The 26,590-nt window shown below is 52.4% G+C and overlaps 1 protein-coding gene across 1 annotated transcript in view; it reads left to right on the top strand.

Annotated features, from left to right (window-relative positions):
* The window catches only part of GRK5 (G protein-coupled receptor kinase 5), a 195,067-nt gene that overhangs the window by 112,972 nt on the left and 55,505 nt on the right, over positions 1–26,590 (top strand). Inside the window, exon 3 of the mRNA XM_012642435.1 lies at positions 25,051–25,163. Within this exon, the coding sequence (XP_012497889.1) occupies positions 25,051–25,163 (113 nt within the window). The remainder of the gene's footprint in view (positions 1–25,050; positions 25,164–26,590) is intronic.

Raw genomic sequence — 26,590 nt, 5'->3', positions numbered from 1 at the left:
TGGGCCAGTTCCTTGCTAATGTCATTCTGCATCTGAGCAGCATTTTTAGCAGTGGCACCACTGCTACTGGTTTTATTTTTAGATTGGACGATGCAGGTGCTGTTTGGAAATGTCTTTTCTTCCTACTTCACTTCTGTCCTGGAAGTGCCGCATAGATGAGGAAACAAAATGGCAGCCACCCAGCCAAGGGCAATATAAATGTTTGTTTGGGGAACAGAGGAAAGAGTGGCCTATTTGCTTTGAGGGTGGATCCCAGGGGACAGGAAAGCAGGGTTGACCCCACCCCTTAGGTTTCTGAGGAACTGGGCCGAGCAGGGGCCTTCTCTCTCTCCGACCTGTGGGCTTTCATTCACTGGCACACAAGAGAGTGACCCTTTGTTCCATTGAAGGGCATGGAACTTTTGTGAAGAGGAGGCTGCAGATTCTAGAAGAATAACACTTTAGCTAATGTATTTTATAAATCCAACAAATATTTATTAAGCACCCACTATGTGCCAGACCTAAAGTGGGCAGTGGAGATACATCGGGAACATTCCAGTTACCATGGCTGAGTGACATAGTGCCACACAGCAGCTGTTTACTGTGCTCAGAGATTCTGTGGGTCAGGAATTCAAACAGGGTAAAGCAGGGATGGCTTGTTTCCACTCCACATTGTTTGAGGCCTCAGTTGCAAGACTTGAAGTCTGGGAGCTGGAAAATCAATTCATCACATGCTCAATTCCTCGCCAGGAAGCCTCACCTCGTGGCCTGTGCTTCCTCACAACATGGTGGCCGGTTCCAAGCAGGAGCATCCCAAGAGGTGGAGAGCTAAGCAGAAGCTGTCTCCCTTTTGTGAGCTAGCCTGTGACCCAGCCTCAGAAGCCACAAAGCGTCACATTCACCATGTTCTGTTGGTTGGAATAGTGACGAGCTTCTTCCTCCTTTCACAGGGAGGAGTGTCCGTTCCATTGTATAAAGAACATGTGGGATGTTCGTATGTTTCTAGAAGTATGAGAGAGACTGGAAAATATGAGCAAGGAAGAAGATGCTATAAAAAATGGCAAAGCAGATTTGAAAAGAAAGAAATAGAACTTTTAAAATTCGAAATTTAATAAGTGGAAATAAAAATTCAAGGGACACATTAAACAGCAGATTAGACTTAGCAAATGAAAAAATTAGCAAAGTGGAAGATATATTTAAATAAACGAAATAGAATGAGAAACATTCAGAGATGGAAATAATAAAAGACAGGTGAAGAGACATGCGGGACACAGTGAGAAGATCTAATACACATCCAGTTGGGTTTTCAGAAGGAGACAGTATAGAAAATGGGAAAGAGATAATGACTGAGAATGTTGCAGTCTTTGAGAGGTACGGAGCCTCAGATCTAGGAAAGTCAGTGAGTTCCAAGCTTGATAAATAATGAGTCTACTCCTAGGCATCAGTGTAAACCTGCAGTCCACCTAAGACAAACAGATGCTTTTAACAGCAACCAGAAAGAATGGCAAGATTTCCTACCTAGGTGTGGTGATTAGTCTGTCAGATGACTTCTCCACAACAATTATGGGAGCCAGAAAATGATAATAAATCTTCAACGTGCTGAGAGAAAGTATTAATAACTCTTAACCTGTAATTCTGGCCGGGCGCAGTGGCTCGCACCTGTAATCTCAGCACTCTGGGAGGCCGAGGCAGGAGGATTGCTTGAGCTGAGGAGTTCAGTACAGTCTGAGGAAGAGTGAGACCCCATCTCTACTAAAAATAGAAAAAATTAGCTGGGTGTGGTGGCACACACCTGTAGCCCCAGCTACTCAGGAGGCTGAGGCAGGAGGATCACTTGAGCCCAGGAGTTTGAGGCTGCCGTGAGCTATGACGACACCACTGCACTCTACCCGGGACGACAGAGCGAGACTCTGTCTCCAAAACAAACAAACAAACAAACAAAAACCCTGTAATTCTATGCCCAGTGAAAGTAATGCTCAAGAACAAGAGCAAAATTAGAGATAGGAGAACAAAGTGTGGCTAATTTACCACAAATTCACTCCACAGTAGAACATTCTAAAGGATATACTTCAGGCAAAAGAAAATACCAGACGAAGGTCTGAGGTACCAGATGAAATGATGTGCAAAAATTTTGGTAAATATTTGGGTTTATTAAAACGAATGGCAGTTGTATAAAATAATGTCTCAATTGAGGGATTACAAAGAAGAGATAGAACTAAAATAGTAGTCAGAACATGTAAGCTGGCAGCAGCTGATCAGAATTAAAGCCTCCTAAGCTCCTTATGTCTTTTTTGGAGGGAAAGTAGAGACGTCAGTTAACTTTGGATTTGTTAAGAACAGACAGTATACTTCCAAAGGAGTAGAGTAGCAGTTTCCCTAAATTATTATTTTCATAATAATTTATGATAACATTTGCCCTTTTCATACTCATTCTCTCACGAGTATACGGTAGAGTTTTCTAGAACCTACTTGACATGTGATGACATCACTCTCACGGTGAATGAAATGTGTGCTTGTGTATTCCTGTGTTTTCAATTTTTTTTTCTTTTTTTGTAGGCTACTTATACTTTATTTAGTGTGAACATTCATTTTTCTGTGGAACTATTACTATGGTTGATTTTGGGGGTGCTTGATATATACGGCATGTACATAGATTACATTTCTAAAATCCAAGTTCCGAGTTCGGAAATATGTTTAAACTCAAGGATTTCTCTCTTTAAAAATTTTTTTTAGCGTCTGCGTTTGAGGGGTACGTGATGTTTTGCTGTACATATACATAATGAAGTGATTACTGCACTCTGGCAAATTAACATATCCATTAGCTCTCAGAGTTACCTTTAGTGTGTGTGTGGTAAGAGCACCTAAAAGCTACTCTCTTAGCAAATCTCCAGTATACAATGTTATTAACCAGTCCTCACAGGATGGGGAACCTGCAGCCTTAAGGAAACATGTGGCCTTCCTGGTCCTTAAGTGACTGAATCCAAATTTACATAACAAACCCTTTTATTAAAAGGGTGTAGCAGAGAAAGATGAAGTTTTTCTTGCCTCCTTTGGTGCTTAAAAAAGAACAATCTTGAAATTAAAAGGCCACAGGTTCCCCACCCCTTATACATCACTGCAACTTTGTGCCCTTTGACCTCTATCTCCCCCAATTGTATAACAGTGTTCGACAAAGCAGAAATTCTCAGGCTGCAAAGAGCAACTCAGAAAAGACATAATGCCAATCCCGTTGACTATATGTCCCCTCTTCCTTGGTAAGGTAGGACGTTGGTGGTCCCTCGGGGAATCTGGAGCAGAGAGTAGAATCAGAATCACCTGGAGCTTTTGAGAAATAAGTAGTTTGTACAGAATCACAGTCTCTGGTCCCAGAATTTTATATTCTTAAAAAGTTCTCCAGGGGACGTAGTCCTATTTGGTATCTGCTCCAGAGTCTCTCTGCTGAGGATGATTTCTGCCCCACAGGGGCCCGGTGAGGGCTGGACAGCTGAGCTTTGTGCCTCATCTGTGCAGGGGCTGCTCCCGTCTCTCCGCTGGTCGCTGCCTTTTTGCTGCTACTGCTGTCAATACCCAGGCTTTTGACCCTGAGTCCTGGGCTGCAGACCATGCTCACAGCTCATGCCTTCTTGATTCTGGGGTCCCGTCTGATTTCCGAGGTGGGATAGCTCCGGTCCTGTTTGTCTGTCTTCCTGATGCCAAATAAGATCAGCCCCTTAGCTGCCTGGATTTCTTCTCCTGGCGTGGCCTCAATCCAGCTTTGGACGGACTTTGGGCTGTCCCAGCTGTTTCTCTTCCCTTTAACCCCCTGTGTGTCCCAGGGCCCTCGACAGGGACAAGCCTAGAGGAAACTATCAAAAATTAAACAACAACAGAACTGCAGCCCTTCTGCATGCTTCAGCCTCTAACAGCCTCTGCCTAAGCCACGACTGATCTTTTTTCTCACCAGTTTGCAACATAGTCTATAGGAGGATTTGTCCTCTTATAAGGGAACCCTTCTCAAAGCGGACGAAAGGAGAAAGGCTCTGCTTTTCTGAACTTTGCCAACCCTCTCTTTAGCAGCCTTCCAGTGCTGAGCTGCCTCATGGTACGTCTAGGGCATTGTCAAAGAAGACAGGGAACATCCACGTCCCCCAAAGAACGGCACGGGGGTGAGGCCCAGACTAGGGAAGGAAAAATTCTTAGCAGCGAGGTGTGAAAGGGACTGAGGCCAATTGGAGCCTCCAGCCCAACCGGAGTGAAGTGATGCCAGCTGCCTTGCCCTCTCCAAGGCAATGAAAGTGATCTGGAAGTAGTGTTTTCTTCTCCTTTTAAATGACAGAGCAGGGCTGGGTAAGCAATAGCTGTAAATGCAAATGAAGCTTGTTTATGCTCCAAACATGAAGCAACAAATGGGCGGTAGTGCAGGCCATGGCCTTCCTTTGCCCTGGAGGTGTCTTCAGAAGGACCTGTGTGGTATCTTGCAGGTCTGTCCCCTGGGAGCTGGAGGCTGAGGCACTGGTGTCCAGGTACTTCCTGGGGGTGCCCTGGCTATGCAACTGTGCACGTTGGCACTTGGGGTCAGGGAGATGTTTGGAAAGGCCATGGCCGCTAGCGAGGAGGGGGCGGCCCTGGTGGAGAATGTTCTGTCCTGGTGCTCGGGAAGCATAAGTCTGCATAAGGGGAGGGGATTCAGTCAAAAGGCCACACGTAAGGACCTAGAAGTCCACATGTGGCCTTAAGGCCGCAGGTTCCCCACCCCCGGCCTGGACTGTTGCTGGCCCGGCTGCCTTCCAGAGACCTGCGTCCAGGTGCCAGGAACATTCTGATTGAAGTCTGTTCAACGATAGCAATAGCAGCTCAAACTCAAGCCTGCCGGCCCCGCCATTCACGGCTCTGCGTGAGTTTCTTTCCGTGTGGGAGAGTGTCCCCACGTTCACTCTGCCCCTCACCCCGCCTGCTCTCTGGGCCATGTAGTTAAGTCTCTTTCCCTTTGTGTCTCAGGGCTTCTCCATCGTCACCATTGGCAGGGTGACGGTGGGTGGTGAGGATGCTTCTTGACTCAGATGCCTTGGTCCCATGGGGACTGGGTTTTGGACAAGGGGTGGTGGCAGCCTCCCAAGCCAGGCTGGGCAGCGTCTGCTGAGCAGGTCCTGCTTCTCTCGGGGTGGCTGCGTCAATCACACCCAGAGGGGAGAAGCCTCAGTGTGGAAAGTATGTGGGTCTTGGACGGCACCATGATGGCCTCAAATGGCTTGGCCCCCTCTTTCCAAGGCCCCGGCTGTTTTCCTCATTGTGTAGTGGGGACAGAGCAAAGGACCTGTTTGCCTGAGTTCCCGGAGCACCAGTGAGAGTCCCTGGATCACAGACAGGCGAGGGCAGGGGCGGCAGCATTTTGGGGTGTCCACAATGCATGCACGGCTGGCCCTGGCTCGGACACTGTGCTCACATTAGCATCTGACTGTCACCCTTATGAGGAACAGGAGCCCCCTCCCGTTGCTCAGCTAAGGACACAGATTGATTGTACCTGGGGTGTAGTGGATGCTCTGCAAACAGCAACTGCTCTGACCCTGTGGCTTGCCTGGGGTTGCCCAGATCCTGAGTGGTGGGGCCAGGATTGAACCCACATCCATCTCTCACCCCAGCCCAGGGCCCCCTGCACCGCAGTGTGGCCGCCTTCTCCTGGGTGTGGCCCCCTGGCCTCCAGGTGTTGGGGGAGCCGTGATGCATTTCCATCTCCCAAGTCACAATCCCGTCTGTGCTGTCATCTGCCCCTGTGCCACGGGTCTCTCAGGGAGGCAGGCAGGGCAGAGGGAGTTAGCAGCCCCATTTTACAGACCAGGAAACTGAGCCCAAGTGATTTGTCAGAGGGCACTAAGCTTGTAAATGGCAGAACTGAGCGTCAAACCTTGCTCTTTGGATCATAGACCTTGTATTAGTCTGCTAGGGCTGCTGTAACAAAACGCCACAGACTGGGTGGCTTAAACAACAGATACGTATTTTCTCACAGTTTTGGAGGCTAGAAGTCCAGGATCAAGGAGCCTTCAGGGTTGGCTTCTGGCTCTCTTGCCGGCTTGCAGGTAGCTGCCTTCTTGCTGTGTTTTCACCTGGCCTTTCCTCTGCGCTCTGGTGTTTCTGCCTCTTTACGTAAAGACACAGCCGTGTCAGATCAGGCCCCACCCTTATGACCTCATTTTACCTTAATTACCTCCCCAAAGCCCTATCTCCAAATACAGTCATGTTGGGGGTTAGAGCTTCGACATATGAATTTGGGGGTGACACTATTCAGTTCATAACACACCCTGAGTTCCCTCCAGTGTTTTGGGCCCCTCAGAACACACCAGGGGCTGCTGCTACTGCGCACCAGAGGGGTCATTTGGAGAGACTGTGCAGGAGCGCGGGGCTGGGGCTGGGCAATGCGGGATGACTTCCCGTGGGGGGGCAGTGCATACACGTAGGGAATCTGGCCCGTTTCGGGGAAACCCCACATGCAGGCCTCCCGGTAGCGCAGATGAGCTGCGGCTGATTTCCAGGAGCCACTTCCTCTCCGTGCATATGGCAAGAGAGGACCCTCCCGTGCCTGCTTGGCCTAGCAAGGCAGCCACAGGTTGACGCAGCCAGTCAGGTAGCGCGCCCAGGTCTTTCACGCGGAAGGGAAGGGAATCCCGGCTGGGCAGGGCTGGGCAGAGGGCAGAGATGGAGCTGAGCCCATAGAACCTTCCCTCAGCAGCGCATCTGCACAGCGGGTCCATGGCGGGTGGCAGCAGCCCTGGCTGTGGAGGCCCCGGCTGCAGAGGGTTCGACTGCCGTGGGAGCATAATTTGTAAAGATGAGTGAAGTTAGGACAGCGTGCCACACGGCAGCCCCTGGCATACAGTCGCTTGCCTTCCTCGTCCAGTGCCTGTTCCGTCTTCTCTGCAGCCACCGATGTGGCTGTTGAAGGGACTCTACTGCCAGGTTTAGAAAACCTCAATTTCTGCAGTGCCTGTGTTTCTGGAATGAGGGTGGTGTTCCCAGGGCAGAAGGTGTTCCCAGACCCCTCATGCAAGTCCCATGAGGGGTCCAGAGCAAATCTGGGTTCTGAGCAAGGTCACAGTGAGTGCCCCGCCAGCAGGCTGGAAGGAGGCTGAGGGAGGTTGGGGAGGCTGTGGTGGCTGAGGGAGGCTGGGAAGGCTGGAGAGGCTGAGGGAGGCTGTGGAGGCTGAGGGAGGCTGGGGAGGCTGGGGAGGCTGTGGGAGGCTGAACTAGACTGAAGAGCTCTGCTGTTTTGGTAGAACTTCCTGTTTATCACACGACAGGCCCTGCCCAAAGCAGAGTCTGTGAGCTTGTGTCTGTTTCTTGGGTGCAGACATTGTCTTTGGCTTCTCTTCTGTCTGTCCCTAGGCTGGGCACATCCGAGGCCCTGGTAGGTTGCTTTCCAGAGCTCAGGCCACAGCCCGTCTGAGTGGGAAGTGCCCTCCTGCAGCTCTGAGTTGAAGTCCCGGAAGTTAAGAGAGGATGGGCCATGCTCCCTCTCCCTCCCCTATCTTCTCCCTCCGCACTGAGCCCAGGGCCCTTTGCTCTGGGTCATGCTCTGTTCCCAGGCCCTACGGGGGAACGCTGGGAACCCTGGGAGTTGTCCTCCTTCCTGCCTGAGGGAGGCCCCTGAGCATGTCTGCGGCCTGCTGCTTCTCTGGTGGGAAACGGTGGCTTCCTCCTGAGGGAGGCGCAAGTCGCTGCCCTCCCCTCCCTCTGATTCCCAAGGGTGACCCTCCCGCGACAGCAGAGAGGCCTCCGGGAAGCTCTCCTGGCCAGGTGGGTTCTCTCCCCAGGAGCACTGTGGGCTTTGGAGCCAAAAAGACCCAGTCATGGATCCCAGCTCCTCTACCAATGTGCTGTGACCTTGGGCAAGTTCCCTAGACTGGCCGTGCCCTGGTTTTCTGTCCAGCAAGACCAGGCAGTGCCGCCCACCCCATGGTGGGGTTAAGTGAGAGCATGGAGGAGGCAGGCATGCGGCTCGTGGCAGGTGCTAGCTACATGGGGATGTTGGGGTGCCTGGTGGGTGACCATGAGCAGACCACCCCCGACATCCATTAGTCTGGACTTTGCTGCTCTGACTGCCTTGACGGGGAGGCCTCGTCTTCATCGTGATTCAAACCATTCTCTTATTCAGCAAGCCCCGGCCACCATTCATGCATTCATTCATTTCTGAGAACCTGCCGTGTGCCAGGCACTGGGGAATACAGCCATGAGTGAGACAGACCAGGACTCTAATTCTAGGTTGAAGGTAGGGGGAGAAGTTAACCGAGTAGTCAGCCAAGCAGCTGCCAAAGGACACGTGTGTCGAGTGCCTCCAAGGGGAGGTGATAGGGGCCCTGGCTGGGGGCCTGTGCTGGGTGCCTAGCACTGGGCGAGGCTCGGAGGGGATTCAGAATTGAAAGGTGGCCTTGCCCTTGGGAAGCGTGGGCACTGGCTGCCGGCTATCCTCACTCTGTGCTCTGTGCTCGTCAGTGGCGGTGATGCTACAAGAAGGAGTAGTCAGTGTTTAAAAGAATAACATCAGTTCCTAAGAATCCCTTAGTAGCCCTGTAACAATCTTGTGTTTAACCGTTTAAATAATGCCGTAGCCTGGGGTCAAAGATTGCCTGGATGTCTGTGTTCCGAGTTCACGCACACCACCGGCCTTCCCATCCCTCATAAGTGAAGTCAGTGTTGTCCCAGGTGCTGGTGTGGCTAGCTCAGGATTGCCGCTCGCCTGTGCCCTTGGGAAGCCTGGGGACACTTGAGTCTGAAAGACCCGATGTGGCCAGGATGAGGGCGGTCTTGCACAACTCTTGCATCTTGGGAAAACAAATGTGATTCCTCATGTGTTTTGAGTTCCTGGAACTGGGCTGTTTATTTTATGTAATATACAGCAGAGGCCATTCTGTTGACTTCAGAGCCTTCCCACATCTAAACGATAACTCTTAATAGGATGTCCTTTCAATGTGGATTACCTGGGGTATTGCAGGAAAGGGAGACTAAATAGTGTCCCTAAAGAAGGAAAAACGTTCTGCATTTCAGATCAGCATCTTGAGAATTGAACACGTGCGTTTTGAGATTTGGGGACTTTAATTGCACTGGGAAAACAGTCCTCGATTTCATCAAGTGCAGGAGCTGCTGAGGAGCGTGGGACCCCTGAGCGTTACTACAGCACCGAGGGTCAGACAGAGGGAGGGGGCAGGGATGTCGTGTCTGAAGCCACACCTGGGTCTCCCACGCCAGGGCACAGGAGCAGCCGAAACTCGTCCAGATTTAGCAGGTGAGACTCAGAGGGGGACCATTTGGTTCCGGTGAACCTCCTGTGGGCAGCCTGTGCTCAAACTCTTTCCCAGCTGGCAAGTGAAGAGGGTGGGTATGGGGGATTTGGCAAGAATGCCCAGTGGCTGCCCCTTATGTTAATAGTGGATAAAGAGTGTTTTCTGAGGCCTAGCACGTGCCAGGCACTGTAAGCACCCGGACTGATCTGTACCTGTAAGGTAGGTCATAGTATTATTACCTGCATTTTAGGACCAATAAAGTACATCTGAGAAGAAGTCCTGCAGCTAGTTCATGGTTATGCCGGGCAGAGTGTAGGTTCAGCTGCTATAACAAAACCCCAGACTGACACTGGTCTCAACAAGGTAGCTTATGTCTCCTTCACGGAACAGCGCCAGGCTTGGGGTCTGGGGCTGTTGTGCAAACTCTGTCTATGTGGTCGTTCAGTTCCCAGTCTCCTTCTGGCCTTAGGATGTTGCTCTCGTGGACATGGTCCAAGACGGTACCCCCCTGTGTCTGCATTCTAGTCTATGGGAGGGGTAATGGAGAGGGGGAAGGGAGGGGCACACTGCCCTTCCCTTTAAGGGTGTAACCCAGAACTAACTGGAACCCATTATTGCTGCTCACATTCCATTTGTCAAAACTTGGTCACCTAGCCACCCCTAGCTGCAGAGGTGGGTGGGAGATGTAGTCTTTCTTTTAGGTGGTCATGTGTCCAGCTAAAAATGAGAGATCCAGTGCTATGGAAAGCATGATGAACAGCTATTGGGTAATAGGCAGCTGTTTCTGTCCCAGAGGTGGAGCTGGGATCTGAGTTCAGGTGGTCTACAGACGGGTTCATGCCCGTCCCTGTCTATCACCTCATCCTGGCAGAGTTCTAGGTCAGCATCAAGGTAGAGTCCAGAGCTAGACTGAGATCCTTGGGCAGGGGTGGTGGGTGTTTCTGCTGATCATTTGATTCTCTGGGCCTAGCTCAGCACAGGGCACAAAGTAGGTGTTCAGTAAATCCACCTTAAAGGAGGAAAGGAGGGAGCAGGCTCTACCAGATCCAACCCCGGCTAAATGAGCTGAGCAGACCTGGATAAGAATACAGGGGACTGAAGTGACCAACAGCCATAAGGCAGCTGGGTCTGGAGGGATTCCCTTCCAGGGTGGAGCTCTGCAACTGCTTTGGTCTGGACCAGAAGTTCAGGGTGTCCTGTTGCCTTCCCTGGCTTAACCCTGACTTTGAACGACGTCTGTGAGCTGTGCTTCCAGAATGAAAATCCAATTACAAGCCACCTTTGGGAGGAACTGGGTTTTTCTCCAGTGGTGGTTGCTTGGGCTGTGCCGTATACATTCCCAGTTTGGTTCCAGCTGCACGTAGGTCCGACTTTGTCAGCTGCTGGCCCCAAGTAAGGATCCTGTGTGCAGGGAAGGGTCTCAGGCTCCCTCCTGCTGTGCCATAAGTGCCTACTTTAACTGACTCTGACTCATCTAGTGCAAAATGCAGTTATAGCCCAACCTTTCAGAACCCAGGGCCCTCGTGAAAAAGTCCTCGGAGGGCTTTCAAAGCAGCTTATCTGCATATGAGGAGCTTACAGTTTGCCTGTTGCTGTTATTAACATTATATTTTCTGAGTAAAACTTCTCTCCATGCAGGTGCTCAGAAGGAAAAATAAGTAAGCATTGGAGGTTCCAGTTTGGAATTTTTCAATCATCTGAACATTGTTCTTGGCAAGGAGTAATTAAGACAAACAGCTATTATGGGTTACATTTTCAGACCAGTTAGAAACAGGGGTTTTACCACAGTCATATTCTTTGATCATCTCAATCATTTTTTTCTTTTTCTCAGTTATCTGTCTTGTGCTAAGTGTAGCATCAGTTATGTATCTGTCAAAGTGTCGCTTTCGAGCCTGGCAGTCAGAGGGAGGAGGAGAGGCCTTAACAGACAGAGAACAGCACTCGAGGCCGAGACGGAGCTTACGAGGTCTAGACAGTTATGAGATATGTGGGGCTCTTAAAAAAGAAAGGAGAGAAGCGCATGTGTTTGGGGTTCTGCATGTTTCTACTCTGTATTTGTAAAGCTGAGAAAGCTTGAGTTTAAAATAAGTGGTATTTGGCAAGAAATGGTGCTGCATGCTGACAAGTTGATTGTGCTCTTTTGCTTAGATAAAATGAAAATGCATGAGGCATTTCGCTTTTTCTCTCTCGATGATTAAAAACGTCTACTTGGCTCTTTGCAGAGACGGCCCTTGAAGATTTATATGAGACACCTGCGTGGCATTGCTCACGAGCCTTCAGGCTGACACAGCAGCTATATGCTTTATGGTGTTCAAAATGCCAGGTCCCGGGAGGGGGTTTGGAAAGGCCTGAATAAGGGTCTCTGTGCCAGGCTTGGGCGGGACCGTTGGGTGAGAGTCTTTGACTTTTAATAAAGGACTTCCCCTCAGCCGCACCCTGCTCATATTGATGCAGGGCCGTGAGCAGCTGGGCAGGAAGCTAAGCAAGCCCTGGGGTGATGAACAAGACAAGCCCCTCCCCTACCTGAGCCTCAGTTTCCCCATCAGGGAGATGAGGGCATCGGACTAGCTTTCCTTCTGGTTTCCTACAAGCTCTATGACTGTGCTCCCCTCAGCCTGCCCTTTCTCCAGCTCTGACATTAGTGGGCCGGAAAGGATGAGGACGTCAGTGTCAAGACGGGGCCCCATTTCCTGTGTGGCAGATCACAGCCTGGCTCGGCACAGGCTGAATCCAGCCATCAGCTGAGAACTGATGCACTGGGTTGTTGATTTATTCATTCATTCGCCCATCCAATGCTGTTGTGCGCCGGCTCTGTGCCAGGCCCTGTGCTGGGCGCCAGGATGCGTGGGGAGCAGGACGGCCTGGTCCCTGCCTACTCCAGGTTGGGTCCAGCCCTTTTGGACTCCTGTCCTGTTGGCTTAAGGACTTGCCTCGTTGTAGGTCCCTGCAGAGGAATGTGCTGTGAAAAGCAATTCCAACACCCTGTTCAAGCCAAGCATTGACTTTTAGACACCAGGGATGTTAAGACTCTCCTTAAAGGAGCAACAGATTTGTTTTGACAAAAGAAGTGTAAACAGGATCTTAGTGAATAACTTTTCTCATGGCTGGTCCTGCTTTCATCAATCGTATATTTATTGGTGACCTCATAAGTGTCCAGACTGTCCCAAGCTCTACAGGGGAGGCAAAGAGGGTGGTGGTAGAGACAGAAAATTTACAATTTAGCCGAAGAGGCAGGGCCAACTCTTAGGACAGCAGCCAAAGGTATGAGACAGCATGTAAGTTATACGATCACGTGTGCAGTGGGGATCACAGAGCCAAAGGAGCTCAGAGCAGGGGAGGAGCAGTGTACGTGGGTCAGCCTCTTTGGAGGAGGATCGGAGGGAAGGGCATTCCAGATAATTCTTCTGGACCGGGACAGCCAGTGGATGTAAACGCCTAGGTGATAGCTGGTCCCTGAGCTGCTGTGGTGTTCCCTTGTCACGGTCTCCTGGAAGCTGGAGCTCCTGGGCTCAGAGTGCAGAGGAGCCCCGGGCCTGAGGACTCTGAATGATCACTAGGTCAGCAGTACATCTGGGTGATGGGTGCCTCCTCTCCCCCGAGGGCCCATGGATGTTGCCAGGTGGTGCCATTCATGTGATGTCATCCACCTCTCAAGGTCTCGGTCCTTGTCTGCTGCTGCCATGGATCCCTTAGAAGCTAAAAGATGCAGAATAGTTGTTCTGCTGTCATCAAGAGCTGAGTTCAAATCCCAGCTTTGCCTCTTACTAGCGCTGTGACCCTATGCAAGTTCCTTCTTAGCACCTCTTTTTTAGGTATCTAAAATGTAGGCTGATAATAGCACCTGTTTCCTAGGGCAGTCATAAGGGTTGCATGAGACAAGCATATAGAGTGCCTAGCACGGTGCCGGGTGTGCAGGAAGCACCCCGATCATGTTTGCCATTGTTTCAGTTATTATTGTTGTACATCAGGTGGCAAAGTGGAAAGGTCCCTGTCCGACCCAAAGCTCGTCTCTTTCTGAAAACTAGCTCTGCCGAACTATAAAAATCCATGTCAAAAGTCCCGACAGCATCAACTATGTAATTCCTGTAGGTGAGGTCTGAACCTAGACTCCAGCTTTCCCTGTGTTCGATTCTGCCGACGCAACATGCCTGCTCCCCACTTCTCGCGCGGAACCTGGGCAGTGGGTGAGCTCAGCCTGCCTGGGAATGCGCCCAGCGCTCCCTCTTCACGCCAGCCGCAGCCGTTACTGAGTCTGGGGCTCAGCTGAGCAAAGATGGGAGGAGGCTTTATGGAAGGAGCTGATGTAGCTTGACATTGAATCACCAAAGACCCAGCTCGGGTTCCAGCGGGCTAAACCCACCATGCTCTGTTCCTTGGGGAAACAAAGCTGGGGTGTTGTGTGGACTGAGGGGGGAACTGGAGGCTAACGGAAGACTCCAGGAGCACAGAATAACTGCCTCCAGACGTTCGTCCTCTGCATCCCGAGAACAAGGACCAAGGGGCAGTATTACAGAAAGATAGGCATGGTCTCAAAATGAACATGGACTCTTAGCATGGTGTTGGGAAAGAACCTTGGGCACTGCGGGTGGAGTGCTTCCTGTTTCTGGAAGTGCACACACTGTTGTTGGCTGAGCCTTTGATGGGGATCGTGTCTGCAGGATTGAGGGTGGCTGGGGGTCTTGGGACCCTGAGACATCAGGACTTTCAGGAGACCATCAGTTGCCTCCCACTTCCCAGACATTCATTTCTCAAGCCACTTTGGCCGGCACAGCCGTGAGCCTCGCTAGACCCTGGCCACGGCCCAGGAAGGAGCTGGGATCCTCGTCAGGGCTGGGGCAGGACAAGCCAGGTCTGCAGGGAGGCTGCTATTTGCCTTGGCCCCCTGCTTGCCCAACCACTTCCCTGCCCTGCCCTCCTGTGGCTTTTGCGTGATGAGCTCATAGCTCCAGGTGAAGCCAAGCCCGGGCCCTGGAAGGCAAGGTGGGCCCAGCCTCCCAGGCTTCAGGGCCCCCACCCCTCCCTGCTCTCTTTTCTGGCAGGCCAGGGCAGTATGCAGGCAGAAGCGGCTGGGCATCGTTATCCAAGGGTCAACCTGAAATGCACTTGAGAGAGACTGAGGCACAGAGCGGGGGTGACGACTCCCAGGCTTGCGTTGCCCCAGCTCTATGGCCACGATGCAGGTGTGAGAGGGGAGGAGGCTGAGTGGGTTTAAAGACCCCAATGATGGTGAACTCTGCGTGGGCTCTGATGTCTCCCTTCCCACCAGGCTCACGACCTCCCCATGGAGCTCTCCAAATGGGAGGCGGCGACATGGAAGCTTCTCTTGTTCATCAGCCTCATTTTGTAAAAGGGGAAACCAAGGTCCAGAGAGGAGAAGGATGGGTCTGAGGTCATGCAGGGTCAGAGGTAGAGCTGGCGGCAAAGTCCAGTCCCCGGGCCCCAGCCCCATGCTCTGGTGTCCTTTCTGGAAAGCAGTGAGCCAGGCAGGGCCCCGGGCTCAGGCCACCTCACTCCTGGGGCTCCGGGCTCACCACGGTGCAGCTCTAAGCATGGCAGGCAGCGGCCCAGGCACCAGGAGCCCAGTGAGCCCCGCCGGCCCTTTTGTTTCCCTTGGGTGGAAGCCACGTTAGGCGCAGCTCTTCATTACCCAGTTGCTTCAGGGAGACCTTCATTTCTGGCAGAAGAGCCATGGCGGGGGGGGGCGTGTCAAGAGAGTGGGGGCCTTAGATCCATGCTCCCCTATTTGGAAGTGTGTGGGCTCCCTGTCACATTGCTTTGTTCGTTCGTCTGTCCAGTCATTCGTTCATTTTACACATACACCTGCACTCTGCCGGGCCAGGCACTGTTCCAGGCACTGGGGATAAACGGTGAACTAGCCCCTATAGTTGACGCACATTGGTGCGCTAACTGGGGAGCTTTAACAGCAAATACACCACACCCAGAGATTTGATGCAATCGGTCTGGGTGTGGCCTGGGCGTTTCACTTTCTAAAACTGCTTGTATCAGCATGGAAATTTCCTTTCAAGGGCAGAAAATGTTGTAGAAAGAATGTCCTCCTAAGGGGATGGCGCCTCCCGATGGTGGCCGGCAGAGCACGAGGGAGTAAAGGCCCTAAGTCTCCGGCACACGGACAGCAGCCACCACCCACCAGACTGTCCCGATGCCTGGCACCTCAGCAGGCCTGGTCCTGGCGCACTGGAAGGTTCCGCCTCGGGCCATGCAGGGTAAAACACGACGTCCTTCAAGCACCTGCACATTACCCAATCCCCGCACGGAAGGGGGAGACGTCTGGCAGTCACAGTCCTCCGCTTTCCAGGCTCTTCCTAATCGCAGCAATTTGGCAGCTGTGCTTTTGGGATAGTTGTTCTCCCCTCATTTGTAAAACCTTGAAAATCTAGAAATGTGGAAACCACGGGTCACGCATTGGTGTATTTCCTTCTTGCCCCAGATTTTAAAGAACCAGCACTGCTGATGTGCCAGGTGCCTCTTCCACCGACGCCTCTTGGTTGTCACGTTCTCTCCAGGTTATCGCAGAAGCGTAGCTTTACGGTCAGAGGCTGCCGGGCTTTGGGACAGAGGAGAAGGCTTAGGGCTCAGTGGTGCAGACCTTTCCAATATGCCAGGCCTTCTCCAACTGTTGGCCGCAGAGCATCTGGCCCTGCCTGCCACGTGCCCTGGCCATTCCCTCAGTCTACGCTACAGGCCACCCCTCCATTCACCCACCCAATGCTTTGTCCTGTTCCCACTGAAAAGAAACATCCAAATTCTTTGCTTTTCTTGGCCTTGAGGATGAGAGAGAAGTCACTACCTGACTCTGGGGGCCCTGTGGGGATGGCGTGTTCTCCACGTCCTGTCCAACTCAGCCCCTTGGCCAGACACCTCCTTGACTGCATCCAGTGGGTTCAAGCCACAGACCTGGACCCTCAGCAGAGAGGCAGGGGCCCCCACAAGCACCCTTCAGCCCACCCGTCTCTTCCTTCCACAGATCGACAGACAAAAACCTTCTTTCCTCCCCGCAACCCCCGCCTGGCAGCCCAGGCCCAAATACCCTTGAACTAAGTGGTTTTACACGTGGCCTGTCCAGGTGCCACCAACCTTTGTAAGACCTGGGCTTAATATATTGCATCCTACAGAGACATGTGACAAGCACAAGACATTCAGCAAAACTTGAGATCAGAATGAAGGGGACAAAAGGCACAGGAAGACGGTGGGATTTGGTTTGAATGTGTTTGTGTTTGTGTAAGGTGCCATGTGTCATTTTTTATCCACATAAAAACATCTTTCTTGAAGTAATAGGAGCCCGCTCAGCTGTTGCTAACCAAATCCCGAATGTGTCCCTTCTCCTCTCCTGCTCCTTCCAAGGGGCGGGTTGTGAAGGACTGGCGTTACCATGATGCTATCTTGCCTTTCGAACGTCAGAGAGCTTTCTCCTCAGAGCGGGCGCCCGATTGTTTTCTCCAGCTTTGGCGGGGATTTTTAAGAGAAAGCTGTTTTCAAATCACTTTTCTGTTTATGGTTTCAGACCTGAAACACGGAGTGGAGGCTCGCAGCCTCTGCCTGGTGCGGTCTCCTCACATCTGTTCCTGAACTGCCTTAGGTTCTGTTAGGTCCCTCTACCCCCGTAACCTGGTATTGCGGGAAAACAAAGTCAATAAAATGAAATGAAATGAACCTCCAGTTAGTAGAGAGATGGCTCCAGGCATCCCTTTCGGAGCCCCCCTCCCGCTGCCCCCGCAATCAACATGTGGTTTCATTTCCAAGGGCTCCGGTGTTAGCGTTTCCATTTCCTCAGGAAGCCGCGTCCCGTTCTTGCTCTTACTTCTGAAATGGAACGTGTGTTTTCCTTGGCGCCAGCTCAAGGAGTGCCTGGGGCAGCAAGGAAAACAGTCCCGCGCAGGTTTCAGTCTCAGACACCCCTCCCCACATCCCCAGCTGTGGCTTCTTCTTGGTCCCCATCCCTAGGGGTGCTGCCAGCTCTCCCGGAGCCCCCGCTGCACCTGGGCTTCGTGGCCACCCGAGGGAGGCCGTGCCGTCCTCGCTGCCTGTGTCCCGGCCTTCTTTCTGTTGGGAAACTCCGGTTGCCCTCCCAGAGTCTTAATTAAGAAAGTATGTTCCCATTTCGTGTCACTCGAAAAGAATGAAAACAGTGACAGCATTTATTTATCTTCACTATCAATATCATTCCTGTTTCTAAGTCCACTGGGGGTTGTGAGTCTTGAAGGAATTGACTGGGTTGTGAGAGTTTAACCTCGGGCATGTGCTGTTGGGACCCATGTGGCTTCTTCCCGACAGGGAGGGAGGCTCGGTGAGAGAGAGCAGGACGGCAGAGCCCCGCCTGCCCCCAGAGCTCAGGGCTGAGTGGCTCAGGGACGCTGGAGCAGCTTTTGCCTGCTTTGGTGCTGATGGGCGTTCAAGCCCCTTTCACCAGCTACACCCGTTTTCTTTCTGAATCTGCAGAGAAGTCAAAGCCATCGTTTCTTGAGTCTAGGAGAGGAGACGTGATCGAAGTGGCTGCTGTGTGCTAAGACTGGCTGTGTGCTCACATCGGTTGTTGCTCGTCCTCAGCATTCGTGGGCGGACTCTGATGGCCGCTTCGGACGTGAGGCAGCTGGGCCTCAGGGAAAGGGACTTGCCGACCACCCCGTAGCAACCCAGGGCTGCCCCGCCAGGGGTGGCACTCTCGCCATTTGGAGCGGGGTGATTCTGTGTGGTGGGGGCTGTCCTGTGCAGTGTGGGACGTCTAGCTGCACCCCTGGCCCCTACCCACTGACCAGTAGTAACCCCCAAGTTGTGCAAACCAAAAATGACTACAGACATTGCCAAAACTGTCCCCAGTTGAAAACCACTGAGCTAGAGGTTAGAGGTAGAATTTGGACCCAAGCCCGTGCTTGCCCCTCAGCCCGTGCTAGCTCTGGGGAAGTCCTTGCCCAAGCGCGGCAGCCCTGCCTGCCTCTGGGATCCAGGCAGCGTGAGTAGTGTCTTGGAGTTTCTGGGGCGTGTCCTGGTCAGCTATAAGCACACGCCTTCTAGAATCTCCATGGAGACCCAGCTTCATGCAGGAGGCCGAGGACAGAATTCTTTAGTAGCACTGCAGCTGCTTGCTCTGTGACCTTAGAGGCCAAAAGGCTTATCAGCGAGAACTTTCTCCATATCAGCAATAAGGCCGTTTCACTTCCTTGTTATTCATGTGTTTACTAGAGTGGCACTTTTAACTTTCTGCAAGAACTTGTCCTTTGCATTCACAACTTGCCTAACCAGCTAGGGGCAGAGGCCTGGCTTTTGGCCTCAGTATTCAACATGCCTGCCTCACTCAGCTTAATCATCTCTAGCATTTGATTTAAAGTGAGAGGTGTGTGATTCTTCCTTTCATTTGAACACTTAGAGGCCATTGTGCGGTTATGAATTGGTCTAATTTCAATATTGCTCTGTCTCAGGGAATAGGGAGGCCCCAGGAGAGGGAGAGAGATCGGAGAAAGGCTGGTTGGTGGAGCGGTCAGAACACGCACAGCATTTATGTATCGTTCACCGTCTTACACGGGCGCGGTTCCCAGCGCCCCAAAGCAATTATAATGGTAACATCAAAGCCCACTGATCACAGATCACCATAACAGATATAATAATAATGAAAAAGTTTGAAATACTGAGAGAATTACCAAAATGTGACACTGAGCACCTGCTGTGGGAAAAATGGTGCAGAAAGACTTGTTGGGCACCAGGTTGCCACAAACCTTCAATTTGTAACAAACACAACATCCGCGAACATTTCACACGGTAAGATAAGGGGCTGTACGTTGTCTAGCAAGGCTTGCACTACAGCAGCAGGGCTGGATAGGCGTGACAGAGACCACGTGGCCCTCGAAGCCTGGACTATGCGCTGCTAGCCCTTTACAGAGACGTTTTCCTACCATTGCCTCAGAACCAGGGACATCAGACCAGGAACCCCCACTGGGGCTGGAGAAACAGAGCTTTGCAATCCTGGTGAAAACCGAGCTGGAATCAGGTCCAAGTCCCTGTAATCATTTTCCTTTGTGAAGCTGGCACCCCGAGAACGTCTCCAGGCTGAGAAGGGATGTAGAGGTTATTTACTCTAATTCTCCTATTTTATGGATGAAGAAAGTGAGGTCTAGCAATGGGAAGTGACTTGTCCAGGGCTGCACAGACTGTCGATGGCAGGGCTGAGACTGTCCCTGCCCAGGCACTCTCCCACGCTGGTGTCCTTGGCAATGGGCCTGGGCCTGTGGTGTGGTCAGTAGTTTATTATGAGAATAGGCTAAGAGACAAGGGAGGTCTCGGCAAAGCACTCTGATGTCACCAGGTGAAGGTGGTGGGGACAGGGTCTCTGTTGGTTGTCTCTGTTGGTTGACAGTTTGGCAAGTGTCAGGCTTGACCCAGGAAAGGTAGAGTTGGAAGCGACTCGGCTGTGCCCAGACCTCCAGGACATGCGTGTTGCCTGCATGTGTGCGTGTGTACCTTGCGTGTGTATTTTCAGACAGTCACAGCCATTACCAAGGAAGCTTACTTGCTGACCCCTCACTCAACACTCCTGGCTGATCCCTGCCCCTTCGTGCCTCACCCCCCTCCCCACGTGACCTACCGCTTCCTATCCATTTTCTGCAAGCCATTCTTGAAGGTCTACTCAGTAGCACCCTGCAGTGGTCTCAGACCTAGCCCTGAATTCTTGTCCTAATTCACGTTGTCCCACATGTCACCGTGCCCTCAAGGTCCTCCTGGTGTCTCACCTGGAGATTCACCTCCCACTGTGGCTCCTCCCTGCCCCTCCCCTCAACCTCAAGGCCCATTTTTCTCTGGCTTTGACCTTTTCCTCCTGCTTCCCTTGGACTCAGCCTCTCTCCCGCCTGCATTGCCGTCAGCTACTCTATCATCCCCATCCCCGTGCTCTATGTCAGCCTGGGCGCCACCCCCGAAACCGACCCTGCATCACGAGAGGATGTCTGTGGCCCTCTGCCGAGACACCTTCCTGGGCTCTTCCCAACTGATGTAGGCAGTTTTGTCCCATGGACACCGTTATGTGGCTTCTCTTCCCAGCTCTATCCGCGAATGTGCCTCCCTCTCTCGCTGGCTCGTAGGCACACTGCCAAGGACAAAGACTAAGCACAGGTCTGTTAACTTGCTAAGGGGACTGTCTGCTGGGAAGAAATTCTGTCCGAGGGTGCGGCTGGAATTCGGTGTGCTGCCGGAAGGTGTGGCAATCCTGCCTTCCCAGGCGCTGTGGGCATGCCTGGGAGGTGGGAGTGTCAATCCTCTGAAGAAACAAACAACACGTGTGGCTACAAAGCCAATTTAGTCCAGCTCCTCACCAGAGCAGGGTCCCAACCGCAGGAGCTGGTGCCTGCCCTGCCCAAAAGCCAGGGCCCGAACCCACAGGCCACAGTGGCTCCCAAACCCGTGACTTCCTCTGTAAATGTCCTGGACTCCCTGCCCTCCCCACCGCCTCCCCTTTTCGTCCCTCTTTCCAAGGAATGTACTTGAATCATTTTTGCTCCCAAGTCATTGATTCCCCAGTGAGTTGGCGAGTCCGTTGCAGACTCCGTGGCCTGGGAGCCCAGCCTTTCCCGTCTGAGTCCAGCCTGCCTTCCCAGTGTGTGTCCCGCCAGCGTCCTGTGTGCAGAGCAGGCCCCCGCTCCTGCCAGGGCACTCTGCCCTTCGATCAAGGGTACAACTCAGTGCCCTGGAGCTTATCATGGGCTTTCTAGACCCTTCTCCTTTCCCGGTCACCTTCCTCTTCCAGATGTCACATCACAAGGATGATGCCCCATTCTTGGTCTCAGCTGGTGGCCAGCTGTTAACTCCTGTTACCAGATCATTAACCTCCCAGTGGGTATAAGGTGTGTCCCCTCCCACCTACCCACACACCCAGGTGTTGAATTCCAGAAGCGGTCCTTAACATTGAAGGAAACTTCTAGTATCAAAAAGCAGGAGACTTGGAAGGGAGCTTGTTGAGTGAACAAAGGACCCAAAAGAATAAAGTTAGAATGACCGGCTGATTCACGGATACTCCGGGGCAGGGGAGCCTGATGCTCCCTCACATCGTACGTGACGACAGCCTCTTTCCTGCTTGGAGGAAAAGACCAACGAGGCATGTGGCCCAAAGCAGGATCTTGATCTTCACGATCTAAAAGGGCCTGTGTATGTACAATGCGTGTATAGTGCGTGTGCGCCTGTGTGTACAACATCCCAGACCGAAAGATTCAGAGAGAGAGAGAAAAGGCTTCTGCCCCCTCCTGGATGCTTCTCCTCAGCAACCCCAGCAGAGCACACCTGGGAGAAGGGTTGTGGCAGGCCCGCTTCCAGCCTGGCCGTCACCAACACAAGCGGCTTCTGTTGAAACAGACCGGAAAGCGTCCGCTCCAAGGACCTGTTGCAAAGCTGCTCATGCTTCCGACTGCAGGGTCTTCTGACTTTCTAGAAGTGACCTGCACCTCGGGCTTGCTCTCCACACATCAAGAACTGTGATTTGTACCTCCTTCTGTTGCCTTGATCATTCCCACATTCGTGTTTTCTTTCCATGGCCTCCTTACCCATTTCTAAAAGAACTGTAAACGTTGCGTTTTGTTTGATTTTGTTGTTGTTGTGGGTGCTCCCTCAGAAGATAGGCCCATTTATCTTTATTCGAAGTTGAGAATAAAATACAAAAAGATGCTCACTGGTCCTTTTAGTTCTTCCTGGGCTTCCAACCAGTGGCTTTCTTGCCTGGGATCCTCCATACAGCGGGGAGAGGCCCGGAACCGAGGTGCTGACGGCTTGTGTCGAGTCACGTGGCGTTTACTGTGCGCTGTGAGTTTATAACAGCCTTGTTTCCATACTGACAGCAAATGCCATATGCAGAGGAAACAATCCTGTCAGATGAACCCTTAAGGAATCACAATACGGTACATAAAATCTTAGAACTGCCTTTGGAAATGGGGAGCACCTTGCTCGGATCACATAGGAGTTGTGAGTTATGATGCTTTCTCTGCCGTAATCGAATAAAGCGAGTTTGACACAAGGTAATTTACTCTGGTTCTGTATTTGTGCCGGGAAAGCTCCGCTGGTTGGGAAAGGATGCAAAGGTTTGTTTTCCTCCCCTCGGGGGACCAGGCTGAGTGAGAGGCAGCCAGAGTGCAGGCTGTATCTGCAGGGCATTGTGCTAACAGGTGCAGGCTGCAGACCTGTCACAGGCCGCTGAGGCCAAGTTCCCTACTGTGGCTGAAGATCACACTCATCTAATTTGACATTTATTACTGTCACTTGGGATTCTGTCTGCTCACCCACACACCCCCCTGCTGCCCTTTCCAATCCAGTCCAAGCTCCCTGAGGGCTGGGACCGAATCCCTACGTCCCCCCCACCCTAGCACCTGGCACATATTGAGGCTAAATGCTTGCTGGAACGGCTGTTTGTGAACCATCTGTGCTTGGGCAGGTGGAGACTGCGCCCACGGCTGAAGGGCAGAGTTAAGGCAATAGTCCAAGGCTAGTTTGAGCCACCAAACCACTTGGGGAGAGGGCCCAGAGGAAGACTTTGCTGGTGGTGCATCCACGTAGTGGATGGCATACCCACTCACTCAGGAGAGAATGAAATATTCTTGAGCACCTTCCTCTACCTACGACATTTAGAACTGGTGAATTCCTACAAAAACAGGCCCTGCCCACAGGCAGTTTACCGCTGAAAGAAGCGGGCCGTAGAACTCTCCAGCCCGTGTGCCCAGTCACTGTTCTTTCAGCTCCAAGAGAAGACACCCAATGCCCACTGGCTTAGGTGACCACCCTGTGCGGTAAATAAACTTCCGGCGTGGGGCTGCCTGCCTATGTGGGGGCTCTGCTCGCCCTGTGCAGGCGTGGGGGGGGCTTTGTTCTCCGTGGGCTCTAGCTGCCTAGAGGGCGAGTCCTGGCAGCTCCTGGCTGACCAGTCATCCCAGAGGCCCTTCCTGACGTTGGGCAAAAGCCCTGGGAGGACTCCGGGCTGCGTGGTCACATGCCCTCACCTGATTGGCCAGGACTGGATCCCAGCCGTCCCCGAACTTATCACTGTGGCTGGAGACAGAGGCCTCTGATTGGCTAGGGCTCCCTTTTAGAATTGGAGGCTTGGGTTGTATTTGTGCAGACTGGGAGAGAGGAGGTTCCCTAAAGGAAGGGAGAGGGGACAGACCAAAAATCCCACATCCATGACGATAACAGGTGGTGTTTAGTAAGCACGTCCTATGTGCCAGCCTCTGGTCTGAGTACTCTGTGCATTGTCTTATTCCATTCTCATGACAGTCCTTGGCGCTAGGTCCAAGTTTACAGGTGAAAAACTGAGGGACAGTATTGCCAGGTCAGTTGCCCCAGGTCACACAGGCAGTGAGTGGAGGGCTGGGGTTTGAACACCAGCGGCTTAGCTCCCGAGCCCACGCCACAGCTACCTGGAGATCCTCCCTCTCTGCGAGTCATAGCTTGACCTGCTGGATGAACTCTCTGTGACTCCAGATCAACGTTGTGCTGGCGCCATGGCTGTGTTCACATCTCCTTGTTGCCTTCCGTATCTCAAGAGAAACCCTTGCTAGGGGGATGTTGGCCTGGCTCCTCCTCTACCCCTGGCAGGGGTTTGGTCATCCCCTCCGGCCACATCGCCCTCCTTCCCAAGCTCTAGGACCTTCTCGGTTTCCCCATGAAGCCAACTGACCGTGTCCCACGCAGAGCTGCAAAATCGAAGGCCCAGTGTCCAATGCTGGAGAGGGTCTGAGGCAGTGTGTCTCCGGGAGTCCTGTGAGCATTTCTGGCCAGAGACAACTTCATACAGAGGCTTTGGCATCATTGCAGGAAGAGCCAGAAGGAAAGGGACCCCCCATCCCAGCTCCAACATGCGATTTCCATTTTCAGAGGAAGAAACTAAGCCCAGAGAGGGCAGATGAGTTGTTGGAAGTAACACAGCAAGTTGTTGCCTAGCACCCTGGTCCCTGGGCCTCCAGACTGAACGTCTTGCACTATTTCCTCTTCAGAACCCTCTTGGCTACTGAGCGGCTGAGGGTGGGTCACTTCCTGTCTCCTTGCCTCTAGCTCCTCCGCTGGAAAATGCAGTTTTCATAATTTGAAGCGTCCTAAGACTGGGCTTTTCTCCAATTGGGCAAAAATGATTTTTAATTTTTTCTTTTTACTGTATCCACTTAGGATGCTTTGAACTACAGGCAATTTAAAATTTTCTGAACTGCCCCAGACAAGAGGAATATGTTGTCTCATAAATAAGCATTTCAGATGCTGTTTGGGATGCAGGCATGATTTGATCCAGAGATACGTGACATCACCAGGGCACCAACTCTCTTTCTTGTAATTTTCCCAGCTCTTGTCTCCTCTCTGTGTCAGCCTCTTACTCAAAGCGGCTTCCCTTGCAATGTCAAACACCACAGCAGACCCTGGCCTCACACCCACGTACCGCAGCCTCCAGAGGAAGAGAGCACCAGGCAGTCTGGGGTTCAGTCTGATTGGACTGGCTTACGTTGTGTGCCTGCCACCCTATCCAGTCACTGTAATCAGGGAACGTGATGTGCTGACCGGCCTGCCAGGGGATGGAATCAGTCCCCAGAACTGATGGCACATCCATATAGAAGTCAGAGCATCGAAAGGGGGAGGGAGGCAGGGGAAGAGGCTGGGTCATAACTGGTGCCTTCCTCTACTGACCTTGTCTCTCTGAGTCTGCAGAGACTTTGACTTACATAAAGGGTCCTGAGAGTTTGCCAGTCACCTTGCTCCATCCATCCGGGGCCCTGCCTCCAGGTGTGGAGTTGACAGGAACGCTCTGCCTGGCCCTCTCCTGGGTCTCACCACATGCTTCTTTTCTTGTCTCCAGACAGAGATTACTGCAGTTTATGTGACAAGCAGCCAATTGGGAGGCTGCTTTTCCGGCAGTTCTGCGAAACCAGGCCTGGGCTGGAGTGTTACATTCAGTTTCTGGACTCAGTGGTAAGTCCCGGCTTCTGGGGGAGGGCCCTTTGGTCCTCTGTGATCAGTGATCATTTTTGCTCCAAGAAAAAGACCTCATAGTTTAGAAGAGTGAGGAATAAACTCATTGCTTACAGGCTGGGCCCGGTGGCTCACACCTGTAATCCTAGCACTCTGGGAGGCTGAGGTGGGCGGATCGTTTGAGCTCAGGAGTTCGAAACCAGCCTGAGCAAGAGTGAGACCCCGTCTCTACTAAAAATAGAAAGAAATTAATTGGATAACTAAAAATATATAGAAAAAATTAGCCGGGCATGGTGGCGCATGCCTGTAGTCCCAGCTACTCGGGAGGCTGAGGCAGGAGGATCGCTTGAGTCCAGGAGTTTGAGGTTGCTGTGAGCGAGGATAATGCCACGGCACTCTAGCCCGGGCAACACAGTGAGACTCTGTCTCAAAAAAAAAAAAAAAAAAAAACTCATTGCTTACAAAACTCTCAGTGCAGACTTTGAGAATGCAAAGTTGTCTTAAGATCTAAACTCGATGTGTGGCCTAGGGTGGGTCATCTCCCTGCTGGATCTTAGTTGCTGCTGCCATAAGTGAGACCCCATCAACTCTCTGATTCAGGGGGCCTGGGTTATTATGGCGGCGCTGCCTGGTGAAGTTGGGCCATTTTCCCAACACCCCGAGAAAGCTCTTGGATTCTGTGGCCTCTTCCCCCAGCTGAGAAGCCATGTTATAAAATTCCAAAGTGTGTGTGTGTTTGTATAATTGTTTATTGTCAGCGTCCCCCTGGAATGCAAGCTCCCTGAGGGCGGGACCCTGGGCTTCCTGTTCACGCCTGCCTAGCACAGGGCCTGGCACAGACAGGCACTCAGTAAATGTTTGGTGAATGAATGTGCACTGGCCGTTTCAGGCCAGTCTGGCGGCCAAAGGCTGCACTACCCTCTCGCATAGGTGGCCAGGAGCTCAGTGCCTGCCCTGGAAGGCAGGGTATCTCGGCCTGGCCAGCTGTCCTTTGGGCTTCTATCTGAGGAAGGAGGACAAGGGATGGAGAGGCGAGGAATGGAGACCGGTCGTGAAAAGAACGAAGTCATCCAGGCCCTGGGGCTGAGGAGCTGTTGTTTCCTAGTGGCCCTCATGTCATCACTGGCTGCAGCCGTCCTGACCCATCTCAGTTTTGGGGACAGCCTCTGGGGCTCAAGTTTCTGTGTCTGCTGTAGGATCTGTGCAGCTCTCTAGACTCATGGCCAAACTGTCCACTAGACACGTCCACCGAAGTTACAAGGGCCCCCTCAAACTCAGCAAGTCCAAAACCCACTCAGCACCTGCTCCCAGGCCCCCAGAGCCACCAGCCCTGACACGTTCCCTATTCCAATGACCAGCACCCGTGGTCACCCGAGCCTGAAATATCTGCACTATCTTCGACCCTGTCCTGTCCTCATCCTCCCCCA

Source organism: Propithecus coquereli, unplaced genomic scaffold (genome assembly GCF_000956105.1).
Source record: "Propithecus coquereli isolate 6110/MARCELLA unplaced genomic scaffold, Pcoq_1.0 Scaffold179, whole genome shotgun sequence".
Taxonomy (NCBI): domain Eukaryota; kingdom Metazoa; phylum Chordata; class Mammalia; order Primates; family Indriidae; genus Propithecus; species Propithecus coquereli.
Note: the sequence above shows the minus strand (reverse complement) of the source record. Positions and strands in the feature narration are given on the sequence as shown.